General features: G+C 32.6%; 1 protein-coding gene across 1 annotated transcript; it reads right to left on the bottom strand.

Moving 5' to 3' along the window:
- Positions 1-5,438: 5,438 nt before the first annotated feature.
- On the bottom strand, positions 5,439-16,776 carry LOC140043523 (ester hydrolase C11orf54-like). The gene is made up of 7 exons (XM_072088048.1): positions 16,617-16,776; positions 15,467-15,565; positions 14,530-14,705; positions 13,871-14,038; positions 12,751-12,900; positions 10,718-10,831; positions 5,439-5,625 (listed from the first exon to the last, which is right to left on the bottom strand). Exons 1-7 carry the CDS (start codon positions 16,693-16,695, stop codon positions 5,452-5,454), a joined length of 960 nt encoding a protein of 319 aa, XP_071944149.1. The 5' UTR covers positions 16,696-16,776; the 3' UTR covers positions 5,439-5,451.
- Between the last annotated feature and the right edge of the window lie 319 nt (positions 16,777-17,095).

Below are 17,095 nucleotides of genomic sequence, written 5' to 3'. Positions count from 1 at the left end.
ATTGTGCGATAAATTTATGGTATAATGTTTTATTATCAAGAATATTCCAAGGTTGACCACTTTTTCACATCACCTAACAGCTTTTATACTGCGGGTGTTGTTTTTTATGGTGTGCATCCATGTGTTTAAACTCTCAATGTCGCGGCATACGTTCTCCCTGCTGCACTTGCGCACACTTGATCTCATTTCAACCAACGTCAAGTGCGCAACTAGTTTACAGTCACAGTTGTATTATATCGACATTAAAGCACTCGTACACTCAATAATTTCTCAGTTTCGTAGGCCTACAGTTATGTTCAGCTATTTCTCGAAAAGTTCTTTTCAGTTGAATTGAGTTGCTTTTAAAGGGTCCTTCACACCTGTTCTTGCACCGGCAAATCAAATCGAATGCCAATGTTTCGTTTTCAAGACGGTTTCGGACCGGAACTATGCCGGAACAGGTTTGAAGGACCCTTAAAGGGTCTTTCACACCTGTTCAGGCACGGTTCCGGTCCGGTAATGATCTATTGAACGCACATGAATCGTCTACAAAATTTGATCGGGTGTTTAATTTATATATAGAATTTCAGTGAGTGGGTGTAAGTAGTGTAATAAATAAGGTTAAATGTTGAATTAGAATTGTTATTGCCACAATTACTGACAATCTTACAAATAAATCAGAAAATGCTAACAGCCTCATTTTAGATATCGGTAGGCTGTCTTCTTCGTCAATAACATTTATTACATATACAATTTTGTATTTTATTCGGCTCCATGGGATAAACACTTGATTGAACGCAAGTACTTGAGCATCCCAACAATTATTTCGGCACAGAGCATAAATACAAGCAAAGGTGTGATTATCCTGTAACTTTAAACTCCGTCTAAAATATCAAACATTATGTGACAAAATGATGTGCCCATATATGGACATGATGATGTTATATCACTACCATTTGGGTACATCACTACCATATTTGGGCACATCACACTTTTTTCTAATTAATTTGATCAGAGTTTTATAAAGCGTATAGGCCTATTTATAATAGATGTCATGGCTCTACTGATATTCGGCACTGGACGCACAGGTATTTCAGAATTTGAAATATTGCAACCATCTTTTTCGTTGTAATCAGTTGTGTATCACCTCTATTCGTGCTTAAGTGGTTTATTTAACATGTTGAAACATGTTATTGCTGAGTGACAATTCTATTAAACAAAAAACCCTTACATGATACACATGTAAAGTGAGTTGCGTAAAGCTGATTTTCCACTAGGCGAATTTGTTCGCGCGAATCCAACGTTTCGAAGAGAAAAAAATCGCCTACTCTCTTTCCACTACATGATGAGCGAATAGCTGCGACGTTCATGTTCCTCGCGTGGTTGCTGAGCATTTCGATTCGCATGAGTGCTCATGAAAGCGTCATAGCTCATTTCCTGAGCTCTGATTGGTTGCGCAATATTTCGCTTCGCAAAAAGTAGAAACAATTCGAACTAGTAAATTTCGCTAAAGCGAAAAATCAAAGGAAATAGAATTCGTCGAAGAAGTAAAGGCAGTATGACAGACAGAAACGCGAATACGCATGTGCATAGCATGACGCTTTCGATTCGCGCGAACAAATTCGGCTAGTGGAAAATCGGCTTAATGTCACCTCAATTCAGCACTATAAAAAAACCTAATAATACAGTATTTCAGGCATGAGAACCTACGCATTTTGACATGTTACGTTGCATTTGCGCGGATCGCCTAATTGATCGTGATCGAGTTAATCATAGGCCTGCATGTAGTTGAATATTAAGGCTCAACGGCCTCTTTTTACTTTAATCCTTTCTCTTGATATGTTATTTAGCTATTTGCATATCGGTTCATTACGGAGTCTGGTTTGACTCAAAGATTAGTTTCAATTAGAGTTAAGTCTTCTTCACTTGGCGAAATAAAAATGAAAGTATAGAACCTGTGAATACAGACACCAATGAGGTTCGGTTTTCGTCGCAATTGTAAATGAGAAAGCATTACGAACGATCCAGCTCATTGCGTTGGCAATACGTCGAAATTGTCCAATCACAAATACTGTTAGCTAATAGTTCCAAATGTTCTTTATAATTATGACACTTTGGTTGTCTGGGGGTACCGGTGGAAGTTTTGTGTTTACCTACAGATTACAACTCCACAACAGGGACCTTTATCTTGCCTTTATTAGGAAAGCGTCAATGAGTTAATTAGTTACTGTGACAAATATATATATTATAGGCCTCTGAGAATGCTCTCGGGTTGTCATGTCTCATGCAGTGACGGTGCTAAAACTTTTCCTCGTTTGTGGTGTTATAGAAATCTATATATTTGTTATTATTAGGCCATCTGATGCCTAAAATGCGTCTTAGAAATTTTCTGTGAAATATGTCAATTTCGTCTTCCATTATGCGAGTCAGAATTCAAAGTTCACAAATATATATGAATATGCTGGCCACATATATATGCTAAAGAAGCGCAGTTTAAGTACGATTGACGTTTTCTTATGGTCGAGTAGGCCTATATGTCGTGATTTATTGATTGCAAGGATAGCAAGCCCATTCCTTCTCTCAAGTTTAATGCCTTATAATACTTGCAGTTCTTCCATTCTCCAATTCCATTTCTTTTTACCGTGTACTCATCTGTCTTGCTTTACTGTATAATTCTAATAATATTCCCCTTTTTTCAGAGTTGACCTTTTCGGAATTGACCGTTACATTTTAAATTAACAGATTGAAACGAAGATGATAAAACGAAACAAATTGCAATTCCTATCATAGAAGGTTGTGGTGTGGTAAATAAACTAAATAATGCATTATTTTTGCTACTATAGAAAATTTAATCAAATCGTGCATGCTTTTGGATTTTCATTAAATTTGCCTACTGTACTTAATAACAACCATCTAGATGTCTCTATTTTAGCATACTTAATTCATTCATTAAAACTTTATTATCCCCTTAGGGAAACTGTGTTGGCCTTATCAACTTTACATACATAAAGATGCAATAAGAATTAGATATCAAAAAAGGAACGCTCTGTATCTCATAATCAATTGAATGTTCGTATTCTCTTTTTATATAAAAACAATGATTGCATTAAGATCCTAATACCATAAAGACTGCTTATATTATGATGATCTTATAAGTTTTATATTTAAAAAAATATATATATCATGTTTTAGGATAAGTTCAGATTTTGTACAAATTCACTGTTAATAATATGTTCTTGTGTGTGAATAAGTTCACGTTATGAATATGTTGTGTGTGAATAAGTTCACGTTATGAATAAGATTGTGTTGATATAAAGTTTGCGGTACACCGCGTATACCGTAAATTTTCTAATACAGTAGTAACCCCCTTCTAATAGTAACCCACCTTATAAGTAAATCTATAATAATAACCCACTACTCTAAATAGTAACCCACGGGGGTTACTATTTAGTCACAAAAACTATTGACAAAATGATTGGTCGTTTATGATGATGAAATGAAAATAAGGAGATAATAATGCATGTTGATCTGATGGAGTGTTTTTTTTAGTTTATAAAATAAAGTTCAACCAAATTTGTTTATGCGTACTGTTTTATTATTTTGCTATGAGTTGCTTACCGGAAAAGTTGGGGTTGGTTACTATTTTCAGGTGCCTAATTTAAGATTAGTAATAGTAACCCACTACTCTAATAGTAACCCCCTTCTAATAGTAACCCACTACTCTAATTGTAACCCCCCCCCCCCCCCCTTCTAATAGTAACCCAACCTAAAACAATCAAAGAATAATAACCCAGGGTTACAATTATAAGATTAACAGTATTAGTTCTGGAAAGAACTGTTGAGTTTCTCGACGTTTCGATCAATATGCTTTGATCGTCCTTATGAGTGAGAATGTGTTATGAATAAGATTGTGTTGAATTTAAAGAAAAAAGACTGCTTATATTATAAATAATTAGTCAATGTATTATCAATATTTCCTTTAGATTTCTAAAGTGATTATTATTCCTGTATGTGATTGGTCATCACAAGAAAATAGACTGTTAAGGTGAATTATGTTTATAGGTTCACGCAATTCTAGGACAAATCGTCGAGAAATGTTAGCCAAACACAATGGAATCTGAATAATATTATTATAAGCAAATAGTAACGATGGCTGACAGTGTTTACAGTTAAATTTCATTATTCTATTTAACAAAGTCTTATTTATGAAGATTTAATTATGTACAATTGAATGAACATGAACAGGCTTAAAGCTCTGCCTACACTATCAAAAGTTTATGCGACAAAAAAATGTGATGTGCCCATATATGGACATGGTGATGTCATACCACCACCATTAGTTGGGTACGTCACTCTTTTTTTGCCAAACAAGTTTGAATAAAAGCAACGTTTAAGTCATTTCATCGAAAACAGCTGGTTAAATAAACATTTATTTTTGCAAATCCTTGTATATTCCTAGTGATGCATACAGTTACTTGTAGAGCAACATTTCCTTCCAACCTTTGCATTTATGGAACAAAACAATTCAAATGATCCGAAAAGACTAACGGCAATACAAAACGTCATTGCTAAGCCTTTTCCTACATAATTTCGCCGGCATTAGTACATTTTTGTTTGTAAAAAAAACCCTAAGACCTGAAGAACCAACTCAAAGAACAAGAATTGATTGTGTTATCAATGTTTTATTATAATAATGCATTGTATAGAATGAAAAAAAAAAATCACAAATATTTAATCACCAATAATAAATATACAGTAATTCATATCTAATATTAATCTCTTATTCTCATCTATTCAGCTCATTTTCATACAACCACATGTAATGTAATTTCCCTTAAATTTCATTCACTAATTTTTAACTTGTGATGCTGTCATTTTTGCTGGTTATTTATTTTTAAGAAGACTCATTTGATAAGAGTTAAAGACTTTTGTGGACTACCTTTCATTTCTTTTTTTCACCTTATTTATTGTAATTTTTAGATTTTAATTTTGTTTTTGCTGTTTTCATATTGTTTTTTATATCTTTAACCTATACATAATCTTTGTGTGTAAATAATGTAAACGCAAATAAATCAAATTTCAACTTGAACATCAATCAAATGACAAAAATAAGCTGAGTTTTTTCAAAACATATTTCTAAGAAAGCCATGCATGGAATGATTTAAAACGTCTGCAGAACAGACTTTTTGGTCATGACAAACAGTTTGTAGAAATTTACGTACTATATACCCCTGCTTTATCTCCTCTTTCCCATTCCACCCCCACCCCCTATATCTACCCTCCTCTACTCTACATCTCCCCTCTGCTATATCTCCTCTTCACAATGTCTTTTACCCCCACTTGCTATATCTCCCCTCCCCTACTTTATATCTCCCCTCCTGTACTCTACAGCATATCTCCTCTACTCTATATCTCCCTCCCCCTCCCCCACCCACACTTCTATATCTTCCCTCCCCTAAACATCAGCAGTAATCAATCTCTCCCTAAATTGTGTGTCTCCTTTGGTGCATCAACACGGTAGATATATTCAGCTACCTGATAGTAAGCTTTGTAAACAACCTCATCTGGAGTGACATCATAGTGGTAATGGCCACCTTCTCCATGATGCCCAAAGCCATGGGCATGTTCCAAACGTAAATCCAATCCCTAGAAATTAAATAAAAATAATTGGTATTTATTCATGAGGCTTAAATAATAATACATTTTTTTTAACCATTTTTATACAAATTTTATTTCAACCTCAGTCTTTAATACAAGCTATTTTTAATACGTTTTCTAAATAACATAGGATAAATGTGATGACCAGATGCAATTCTTTCTTGGAAAGCCGTTTTTAACTGCTGATTAATTTACTAGAATAATCAAGGGAGATTTGTGCTAATAACTATGCTTATTAAATAAAATAAATAGTGAATTTTGTTGTTGAAATAAAACAGAAGCTAACTCTGATTTAAAGCACCTTATTGAACAAAAAAAATACATCAAAAAGTCTGAGAAAAAAAAAATCAGGTCTGTCATGGACACTGGCATTATTGGGCATTTACTTGGGGTATGTTTTTGCTGCATAGCGCCGAATAAAGCGTTTATTCCAAAATAGATTAAAAATATATTTTTTATATTAACTGCATTTCTGCTCATAACGTGGGTGGTTGTCTACGGAAATCGTTAGCAGTATCCAAAATGCATTGAGCACTGGCAGTCAATTCAAATGTTACTGCAGTGTAGTTGACACAAGGTTATTGGCTGTCCATTAAATACAACCGTTATTTTGTGTTGCAACTAAAAGTTCCACAGCAATAACCGGTTAAATGGTATTCTAACTAATAGTATTTTCAGGCTGCCATTTAACCTGTATCGGCTCCCATGAAGTTGGGTTTAATTTTTTCACACGGTTATTAACCCATTATTTTTTTGCAGCAGAAACAGGACCTTAGTCATCTCATCTTGCAGGTGAAACTAGTCATCATTTCTGGTACATAAGTAAAGTGGAATCCCAAGTCTGTGGGTGTTCATTGGCAGGCCTGAGTCCACAGTTCTAATACGTTATGTGACAACAAAATGTGATGTGCACATATACTTATATGGACATGATGATGTCATATAACTACCATATTTGGGCACATCACACGTTTCATGTCAAAATAGTTTGATAGTGTAGACAGAGCTTATAGGCATTACTATTACTTTAGGAATTCCCCCAAAAGTTAAGTAACTTAAAAACTATAACAATTAACAGCATTAGTACAAACATTTTTATCAATAGATTTATGAATTGCTTGATCTTAAGTGCATTACAATTAAATCCTGGGATAAAAAAAACTACTACTACTAGCGTAATTACAGTACATTCAGATTTATAGGTAAAGTTGTGAGGTGGTTTCCCGAATGATCGTAAAAAAAAATTACAGAAAGAATGTTGCAGTGCCTTTTGTATTGTGTTCAATAAATGATAGTTTTCGCAGAAAGCAACTTAAATTAGTTTTATATTATTATTAATCTTAAATATTAAATTATACTGTCAACCCTGTCATTGTAAATGACGACAGCTAGGCAATTATCTTTACATTTTTAAACTCCTCAATAGCTTATTAAAAAAAATGTATTTATTGCTTAAAAAGCATGTTGCATGTACTTTTTACCTTTATTGATTTTTAATTAGTTTGCTGTTACAATGTATTTTATTTGGCAATGATGTTTTTCATAATAAGGGCATCCTGCGTTTAATACATTTTTTAGTACTCAATTAAAACACTATTAATACTGAATAATACAGAATAAATCAATGTAGTCATTCTAGAATGTGCTATTATTTTAAGCAATGGGTTTTCATATTGTATCCATTCTGTATCACTGTTGTATTTATTAACAGCTTGAGATGAACACGCGATTAAACGTTCTGAACTCTAAAAACTTAATTTACTTTTAATAAATATGCACTTTACTTTTCATTCACTTTTTTTTTGTCAATATTCGCTATATTGGTCACCTGATTCTCAGTGCTGTATCTATCTACGATGATATTTGTAAAGTATCACAGGCAAATTCCATAACACAGCATCTCATGTGTATCACATGTTGTACATGTATCATGAAAAATTAGTTTATGGGTTAGGGTCTGTGATGCATCACATTTGAAACACATATGATCCAGTATCACAGAATTTGTCTATGGATGATACTTGAAAATGTAGATACAGTACCGTGAATCGCCTATATTTGTAATGCTAAAAAAAGTTTGTTTTTTTCAGTTGGTATTACCATGGAACTGTTCCAATCTTTAAACATATTTAAATAACAACAAATAAAAAAAATGCCTCGCTATGATGTCAAAGAATTTGTTGGTTAATGGTTGATGGCATGTTGAGCTTAATGTTTATTAACTATACTCGTAAATGTGTCTTTGTAAGACCTGTCATATTTATAGCATCTAAATTTTTTTTCTAACTTTTAAACTTAATTGATTTTAACACATGTAATTTAACAAGACTAAAAGTAATCGATTAGTTAATGGCAGATATATTACAACAAAGAAGAATCAATTTTCATTGAATAACATTGCATTTTCAAAGTCGAATACAGCAAAATAATCAATTGTATTTTTCGCCAAAAGTTCAAAAGTTTAAGTTGTTTTTTTTTCTTTAAATAGGATTGAACTAATACAAGATTAATATTGAACTTTTATTTTAATGTGAAATCTATTCCCGATTGTCTTGTCATGTCATTATTAATATCATCGTACACACAAAGCCCGCTTTTGAAGGTCACCAGTTTAACAAGTTGAAAAAGTTTAGGTCAGAATACAATGATAACAAACTTGATGTTCCTTATGTTCACCAAAAATTTATTACAAACAACACATAATTCACCATCCGTGACAATGCTTAACTCTTATATAATGCAACTTTTCCAGAAAAAGTAATTTTCACCAGAAGATCAATCCTTGTAACGTGTTTTGGTCTTCGGAATAATATGATAATATTATTGTTACTAGTTTGTGGATAAAAACAGTTAAACATAATAAATAAAGATTAATTCCTTGTTTATGTTTGTAGAAGAAGAAATTACGGAAACAGTTACAGGACACTGCCAGCTCAACAATCTGGAAACAATCTCTAATTTGGCAACCAAAACATGGGAAAGCAAAACAGAGACCATACAGGTATATTGACACCCTAAAGATGGATGGTGTGTTCTGATGAAGGAACAGATTCTCAATGGAAAATATTGTTCTCTGGAAGAATCAGTAATAAGTTTTAGGTTTATCTCAAACTAAGTAGTAAAGAAACTAAGAAAAGACTCTGGAATGTGGAAGTTCTGGAAAGATCCCGAGAGAGAATACCTAATTGCAACCTCTTCATTTTTTGTGTATTTGAAATTAAAGTAATAACTTAAATATCAAAAGATCTTTTAATGAATTCTGAGGATATAAATATTGTTAGCTCAGATCATGAAAACGAGATTAAATTGTTGCAATGACGTGTTGACATGGTCTACTTCATATAACATCCACTGATCTAGTTTCAATGTAATTTTAACTAATAATATAATCCAGCCTTGTTAAAGGCGAATTAATAATGTTTACTGTTAACAATACAGAAAGTACTGACATGTTGGAAAGGTTGCTTTTTGGTTATCTGCACTACACGATAACCCCTTGTTTTTTTCGGGATCTTATTCTTCTTTCTTTCTACGGATTTTGTTGCACATGTATCTCTAATTCTTGTCAACGTAACATCATATAACTTTTTCAGACGATTGAACACTGTAGATGTGCAGGAAACTTTGTGATACGAATTTTATGAAATTTCGTTGTTATTGTCAGGATCTTATTCTTCTTTCTTTCTACGGATTTTGTTGCACATGTATCTCTAATTCTTGTCAACATAACATCATATAACTTTGTCAGACGATTGACCTTAAAACTTTGTTATATGAATTTTATGAAATTGTAATGTTAGTCATAAATTCTGTGCATGTTGCGTTTGCGTCACGGTGACGAGTTCAAATCTAGTCTGCGTTATAATTTATTATTTTATTTTATTCAATTTCCAAGTGTAACAGTGGGCAAATCAATTTGTTAACAAAGTGGGTGAAGCTTATGCGACATAACGCAGGTTAAGATTTTTGTGATCTGTCGAAAGCGCCTTAGTACACTATGATACACTAGCATATTTGGCTAGGTTTCTGTTAAACTTTAACCTCTGTTTGTTTGTAATATTTATTCCTTGACCAAAATATATCATACATAAAATTTGACATACCAGAGGATAACACTTTAAGATGAAATGCTTGTTTCAGAAGGGGTCCTCAACAAAACATTATCATGATATAATAAAGACAACATAACAAAATTAAATATTATATAAAAATACTACTACTGTACATATAAAGTATCTATAACTTTCTCTCAGCTTAGCTTAGGTCCTGTAGACATTTCTGACAACTTTTTGAAGATTTGTGACTTTTATTGCAGTTTGGTAATTACCGTATTATTTGCGGTTTGTTTACCACAAAATATTTACTCATAGTTTATAGTCACTATTAAATATTTTAAAAAAAAAGTGGAGGATAAAAATAATATTTTTAAAAATCCAATCAAATAACGTCATGACGATAAAAACAATACAATCGCATCATCACGATATTATTGGGTCTTACCAGTCATGACGTCATTTGATTGGACGTGTGAAAATATTATTTTCATCAAAGCCAGCGTAAGTGGTTTTCCTATACTGTAGTTTATTATAGTAATTTTCAAATTTCTTTTGTTTTATGTAGGAAAAATGCATATTTGTTTAGTTATCGTTGATCGTTATCGTCCTAGCAGCCTTTAGATTTGCTTTTCTAATTTCTTTGTTTTATGTAGGAAAATGCATATTTATTTAGGTATCGTTGATCATTATCGTCCTAGCATCCTGTAGACTTACTTTCTAATTTCTTTGTTTTATGTAAGAAAATGGATATTTATCTAGTTATTGTTGATCATTATTGTCCTAGTGTATAGCAGCCTTTAGACTTACTTTTCTAATTTCTTTGTTTTATGTAGGAAAAATGCATATTTATTATCTAGATAATTGATTGTTATCGTCCTAGTATAAATGGGGTTTAAGAAGTGTCTTGTGTTGTACTCTATACTTGATACTTTGCAAAATTCTTGCGAAACATTTATTTTGTATGTACTATGTATATTTTGGAATTTGTTTAGTTATTTCTCTGATTGAAATTAAGTTTTACTCACAGGATCAGATGAAAGAAAGCAACTGAAAACAACGAGTGGAGAAGACATTTCATAGAACTTCAACCAGTTGTTAATTTGGTCAAGGGTGTCCAATGGTGTCGTGGAGAAATCCGGCTGTAAAAAATATAAAATAATAGGGTTCTTAAAAGGGTCAGTGACAGCCATGTCATATCAAATAATAGTTTTTGTATTTTGTTTAATAATACTGGTAAAGCCTTGTCTATACTATAAAACTTTATTCGACAAAAAAAGTGATGTGCCCATATATAGATGATGTCATACCACTACCATATTTGGGTACATCTCACCTTTTTGTCTAAATAGTTTGATAATGTAGACACTGTATGGAATATTACTTATTATACTTTAATTTTATTAGACTTGAAATTTAAGACTGTGAAATAAGATGACCAAGGTCAACATTGAAATATATTGAGATATAGGTACTAGAAAAATTGAATATGAATATAATATCATTCCCGGAACATGGTATACTACTATATTTGGGCATAATACTACCATATTTGGGTACATCTCACTTTTTTATCAAAATAGTTTGATAATGTAGACACTGTATGGAATATTACTTATATTGTTATTTTGTTAGACTTGAAATTTAAGACTGTTAAATAAGATGACCGAGGTCAACTTTGAAATATATTGAGATATAGGTACTAAAAAAAATTGATTATGAAAATAATATCATTCCCGAAGCATGGTATACTACTATATTTGGGCATAATACTACCATATTTGGGTACATCTCACTTTTTTATCAAAATTGTTTGATAGTGTGATAGACACTGTATGGAATATTACTTATATTGTTATTTTGTTAGACTTGAAATTTAAGACTGTTAAATAAGATGACCGAGGTCAACTTTGAAATATATTGAGATATAGGGACTAACAAAAATTGATTATGAAAATAATATCATTCCCGAAGCATGGTTTACTGTTTAATATTTATCTTTTAGACTCTAGGGTTTACAGAGGCTGTCAGAAGTTTGTAGTTAATTAGAACAGAAATTAGGACATGAATGTGAAATTATATAATTGTTATCAATTCATATATTTATCAAGTTTCAATCTTAAACCTGAATGAAAAACAATTTATGTAAAAGTATTCATGCTTGGCAATCTTAATTTTTCATAAATAATATAAATATTAAAAGATATTAAATATAGTTTAAATACAAAATTTAATGACAAATGGTTGAGATTTCAATAGATTGTTGAACCAACTTTAGTATTTTATTTATATTTAAAGATGTATTGTCCCCCAAAAACATGAAAAATGAAGCTTAATTAAATCAGACTTTGAATAGGTTATTTTGTAGTTTTAATGAAGTTAATCACTTCCGTAGGAAAAAAAAACGGAAAAAAATTATGTTTTCACTTATAAAATAACATGATAAATGGTTAAATTCAACCCAAAGTTCATTGACTGGCATTTCGATCAAATATTTGGTTAAAGTTAATAATTGTTATGGGACATTTAAATGGCATATTCAACCAAAAAAATTTAAACAAAATATTTTTCAGGGGACAATACATCTTTAATTGAATTTGAATTGGTTCTATGATGGACCAATAATAATTTGTTCTCCAAAAATTATTTATATATTATTTTATAAAAAAAAAAAATTTGTTGTGTCTTAGTGCTGCGTGTGATTAGGCTTGCACTACACCTTTATGAATGTAAGTGGTGTAATGCTTATGTCTCCAGCCATTCACAGTTGACATCCCTGGTTCAATTCCTGACAAGAACTTTTTTTTCCATCACTGTTATTAACATTATTATTGATTGTTGACCAAATATTCTATTTATCATTCCAACAGAAATTAACTGAAAAAATTAAAATGCTGTGGGTATCTGTGGCAGGATCACAATGGAGATACAAATAACGCAGAAAAGAAAATTATAACAGAAAAGTAAAATAACCAGAAAGAAAGTGCCAAGCTTCAGAAGGCACTATTCTTTTATCAGGACTATGAGAGTACTTGAAATATTTACTGTATACTGTACATACCATAACATGGAACTTTGCTTTTCCTTTTTCAATGAGGAAAGTTCCACCCAGGCCGACACATTTGTCACCATACTTCATATTGAGTGCATTCCTCATACACGTAACAAAGTTTTCTTCACCTGTCCTTTTACTTGCTTTTATTTCAACCACCTTGAATGATTGTATACATAAGTTATGAATATATTATATAATATGCTTGCTATGATAGTTATTTAAACTTTTTGAGAAAAAGTGAATCTGACCTAAAGTCTACCTACAGATTGCTGTGCTATAACATTTGAATTTGGTAACAACTTTTTACTGTGTTAATTGCTTTACCCCTAGCTTTTCAAAATGAATAAAGAAAAAGGTGGGAGGCAGGAGATTGTCTGTTGGTAAACTTTTAAAAATTATGATAGGTAGTATTTAATTGTAATTCACATTTATGGTGTTATGCCCTTTGCAATTTTCTGAAGTGAAAAATCAAAGGAACTAGAATTCGTCGCAGAAGGCAGTATGACAGACAGAAACTTGAAGATGCATGCACATAACATGATGCTTTCAATTCGCACGAACAAATTTGACTAGTGGAAAAATGGTTAAGGCCCTATACTGCTAACGTACGACAGTTAGCATACAACGGTATAGTGTGTGTTAATACATTGATCAGTCTATATGCAGTTGACATTTCGATAATATATTTTTCTAAATAAAAGAGACGATTAGTACTTTTTGATGATATACAGTTCAAAATTTGCTGGTAAGAGTTTTGTTTATTAATAAAGTTGTGTATTCTCCCCTGATTCCTTTGTATTTGAAAATTAGTTATTTAGTTAGTTCTCCAGTGATAACAACAACAATGGCCAAGCTAACTCATGGGCGGTATCACATGGTTAAGAAGCTAAACTAACAGTACAATAATACTGTATATCCAGCTCATATATATTTTATGCGTACATATATAATATATACAAACATATAGAAACATAGGTTGTTTTTTTGCAAAGGGTGGTGTCATGATCATTTTTGTTGACTAATGTAGACCTATGGGTAAATTACTCAGTAAACAACACTTGTCATTTTTTATTGATTGTATTAGTTTAGGAGAACTTTAAAAATATGACAAAAATAATACCATTACCTTGCCTGGTTTTCCTTCAGATAGAAACAAGTTAGCCATGAGGCTAAATTGAGTTGAATCACATGCCTCTAGTATACAAGATCCATCTTGTTTGTTAACCTTTGCAATTCTTGTTAGGTTTTGTCGATCTTTGTTTTCCCCTCCTTTTGTTCTGATGTTTGCCATCATCTAAATTTATAGTGTACAATGGATGATGTATCATTTCAATTTAAATAATCAAAAATCTGATAATCACCTTTGGGTTACATTTTCCCCGTATTATTTTTACTTTCTTTTTTCTGTGGCTATAATTTACAAAATATAAAAGAGTTTGTCTGTACAGTTAATGCTGTCTCTTTTCAACGACAGAAGGCCCTAAGAACCTAGTATGCTTTTCTAGATGCTTGTTGTATTGGTTTGGAACAAAGTTTTGGCACATTAAAACAGAGGTACCTTAAACATGTCAAATAATAATAAAGTAGAACATCCTTTTGGCCCCTGCTTTTCAAGGACACCTCTATTAAGAAACCTTTTTTTTGTGAAACAAAACAAGAAGCAACACTCTATGGTGAATTCTTATTTAGAGTACATTTTGTTGGATTCGGTTTCTACTGTACTGTAATTTTAAAGAATTTATGTTATAATTGTAATTTCTGTTTTTGTCATTATTTGTTCACTACCTCAGAATTGACACCAACAAAATGGTGGCAGCCAGCCCCTGCTCCCAGCACGAAAGCTCCTGGTAAGTCTGCTTGTTCTGCAACTTTCTCAATGTCGTAATTTGTTTCTTTTTTAAAAACAGGCATTAGATTTGGCACACCGCCTACTTCAGCTAATCTTGGTTGACCACAAAGACCTGTAAATGTAGTCAATGTCATTATTCATGGGTCTACTCTAAGGCGGGTAGGCCAAACACATTTTCTCTAGTGTAGCAATAGTAGACAATGCTATGTAATATCCAGTCACTTTTACTATGTATGTATTCCTATGATCGATGATGGTTGGTAATAATCAATCACACAGAGTCTTGAAATCCAACTATACATTTTTCATTTCATTTCATTTACAACACTTTATTGGGTCTAAAAACATGCGTCTATCCATCCTGAACACCCACGATGTCTCACTCACTATATAAGTGACGTTCACATAGGGTACATGTATTTATCAAACAGTATAACCAAAAATTGGAGAAAAAAAAACTGTTATTCAACATGCTTGAAACCAATTCTCATTTGAGGCTTACTGTAGAATAGGAGTTGAGTAGGAAGAGACGTGAGTTACAACAACCCAACTCTAGGACACTAGATCAGGATGGAACCAGGATTGGAAGGCAAGCATGATAACCATCAAACTATAGATCCACAATAATCATTTCACTTAGTCTTCTAGCTCATGTGCACTTTAAAGAACCTAGTATATCTTTCGAGACTAGTGTACATCACAGCCACTGATCATGACTGGGCCCTCTGGGAGACCAGTCTTCAACTGAAGAGGTCGCCCAGTATAAATAGATAATAATAAAACATGGTGGGAGTCATTCTGTCATCACTATTAAAAAACACATCCTTACTCACACTCTTAGCTACTAAGAACTAAGCAGCTAATGTACTCTACCTGGTGATGCTAATGTGAAGGGTAACTGGGTAAGATCAGGACACTCTACATAGTTTACACTTGCCTCAGCAAAGTTTGCTTTTAGACCTTGTTCAAGAACTAAATTTAAAAAAAAAAGATTACTAAATTAAAATAGGCCAAAATAACAATAGGCCCTATTTCAGGCCCTATAATACACTAACTACTTTGCCTGTAGTATAAAAATTATACTCATAGCCTCCACACTTCTCCACTACAGAGTATAATTAAAGCCCCATTCCCTACGTTTTTTAGATCTAATTTAAGATCACAAACTATATTTAATGTAAAAATAATACTATATGGTCCTATTGCGATAACTTTTTTCGTCTTTAAACGGTTAAAAATGTGAAAAATAAGTCGATTTTAATAATTATAGCGGCCCGCTATAAATCCCAAAATGCATTGCGCGCGGATTGATATTTTTGTTTTTCACCAGTAATTCGCCCACTTTTCGATCGATCGTGAGGCCAAAACAAATGGAAGACTCCTAACTTTTCAGCGAAAATACCGGGTTTTCCCCAATTTGTATCAACGGAGTCTGGCAAAAATAGAAAGACAATTTTAAATGCAGCAACTATACAACGTCAGGCTAGGTATATAGCTAGCGTACGATGTTCGCACGTTACCGATGTTTACCAGCTAGGCCTACAAAACTAAGCCTAGCCAGGCTAGGCCTAAGACCGTCCACGAGAGGTCGATCGCCGCGAGCTACTTAGGTAGTGCATTGTTTCTCACTTTTTATCATAATTTACCATAAAACGTACATTTAAGACAAGGAATGACATGGTTTAATGTTTTTAAAGTGATATATATGTATTATTTTCCAAAAAACGTCCAAAATTGCAGGGAAGGGGTCTTTAATACTATATTTTGCAAGATGACAAACTAGGTAGTAGTTAGTAAGTATAGTATGACTATGAGTCTCTTTCGGAAATAATTTTCTTGCAAAGTCAGTCCTCCTATTACAGTATTTATTATTATGATATAATTTGACTAAAGGCGTAGGCCATTAAGACTGGCCCTGTCAGACAGAGAGCATGTCATCTTCCTGGTTAGAGAATGAAGCGGAGCCTTCGTCACTCGATGTGTAGCTAGGCCTAGCGTAAAAACCCAGTACTTCGTACTCTACCTTTACATAATTCATCAATTTCGGGAACAAACAACTTCTGGTTTTCAATTTTCATATTTCGATCTGTATTTTCTGCCATTATGAATAAGTTTGTAGTATTATACTGTTGTATATACAATATAAACACGACTTGATAAAATGCTGACTTCGCTTTTTGTTATCGCACATGTGACGTTGATTTTGATTTTGGCGACCCTGGGCATTTGTGGACATTACGTCACCTACCAGTTTGGGTTTCCCCGGTCGGTTAATTACGGTAACTCATATGGATCAAGGCTATCAAACATAGATAAATCATTTCTTCATCAATGGACGGAAAATGGACATTCATTTCTAAAAGAAAATTCTTACTAAAAAAATATTATAGGCACGTTCTAGGTCTAATAATGGTGTGTGGGCATCAGAATAAAACGGGTTTTAGTCGAATTGGGGAGAGTTCTAGGCCTTGTCCTCATAAGGCAAACGTTGATAATAATATA

This window comes from Antedon mediterranea, chromosome 3 (genome assembly GCF_964355755.1).
Source record: "Antedon mediterranea chromosome 3, ecAntMedi1.1, whole genome shotgun sequence".
Lineage (NCBI taxonomy): Eukaryota > Metazoa > Echinodermata > Crinoidea > Comatulida > Antedonidae > Antedon > Antedon mediterranea.
The sequence above is the reverse complement of the archived record's forward strand: the minus strand, read 5'-3'. Positions and strand labels throughout refer to the sequence as shown.

Excerpts from the sequence above, each read along its gene's own strand:
- LOC140043523 (XM_072088048.1), bottom strand. The coding sequence starts at position 16,695 with ATGGCAGAAAATACAGATCGAAATATGAAAATTGAAAACCAGAAGTTG. Across the intron at positions 15,566-16,616 it reads AATTGATGAATTATGTAAAG|TTCTTGAACAAGGTCTAAAA; the intron begins GTAGAGTACGAA and ends TTTTAAATTTAG. Across the intron at positions 10,832-12,750 it reads AAGCAAAGTTCCATGTTATG|CCGGATTTCTCCACGACACC; the intron begins GTATGTACAGTA and ends TATTTTTTACAG.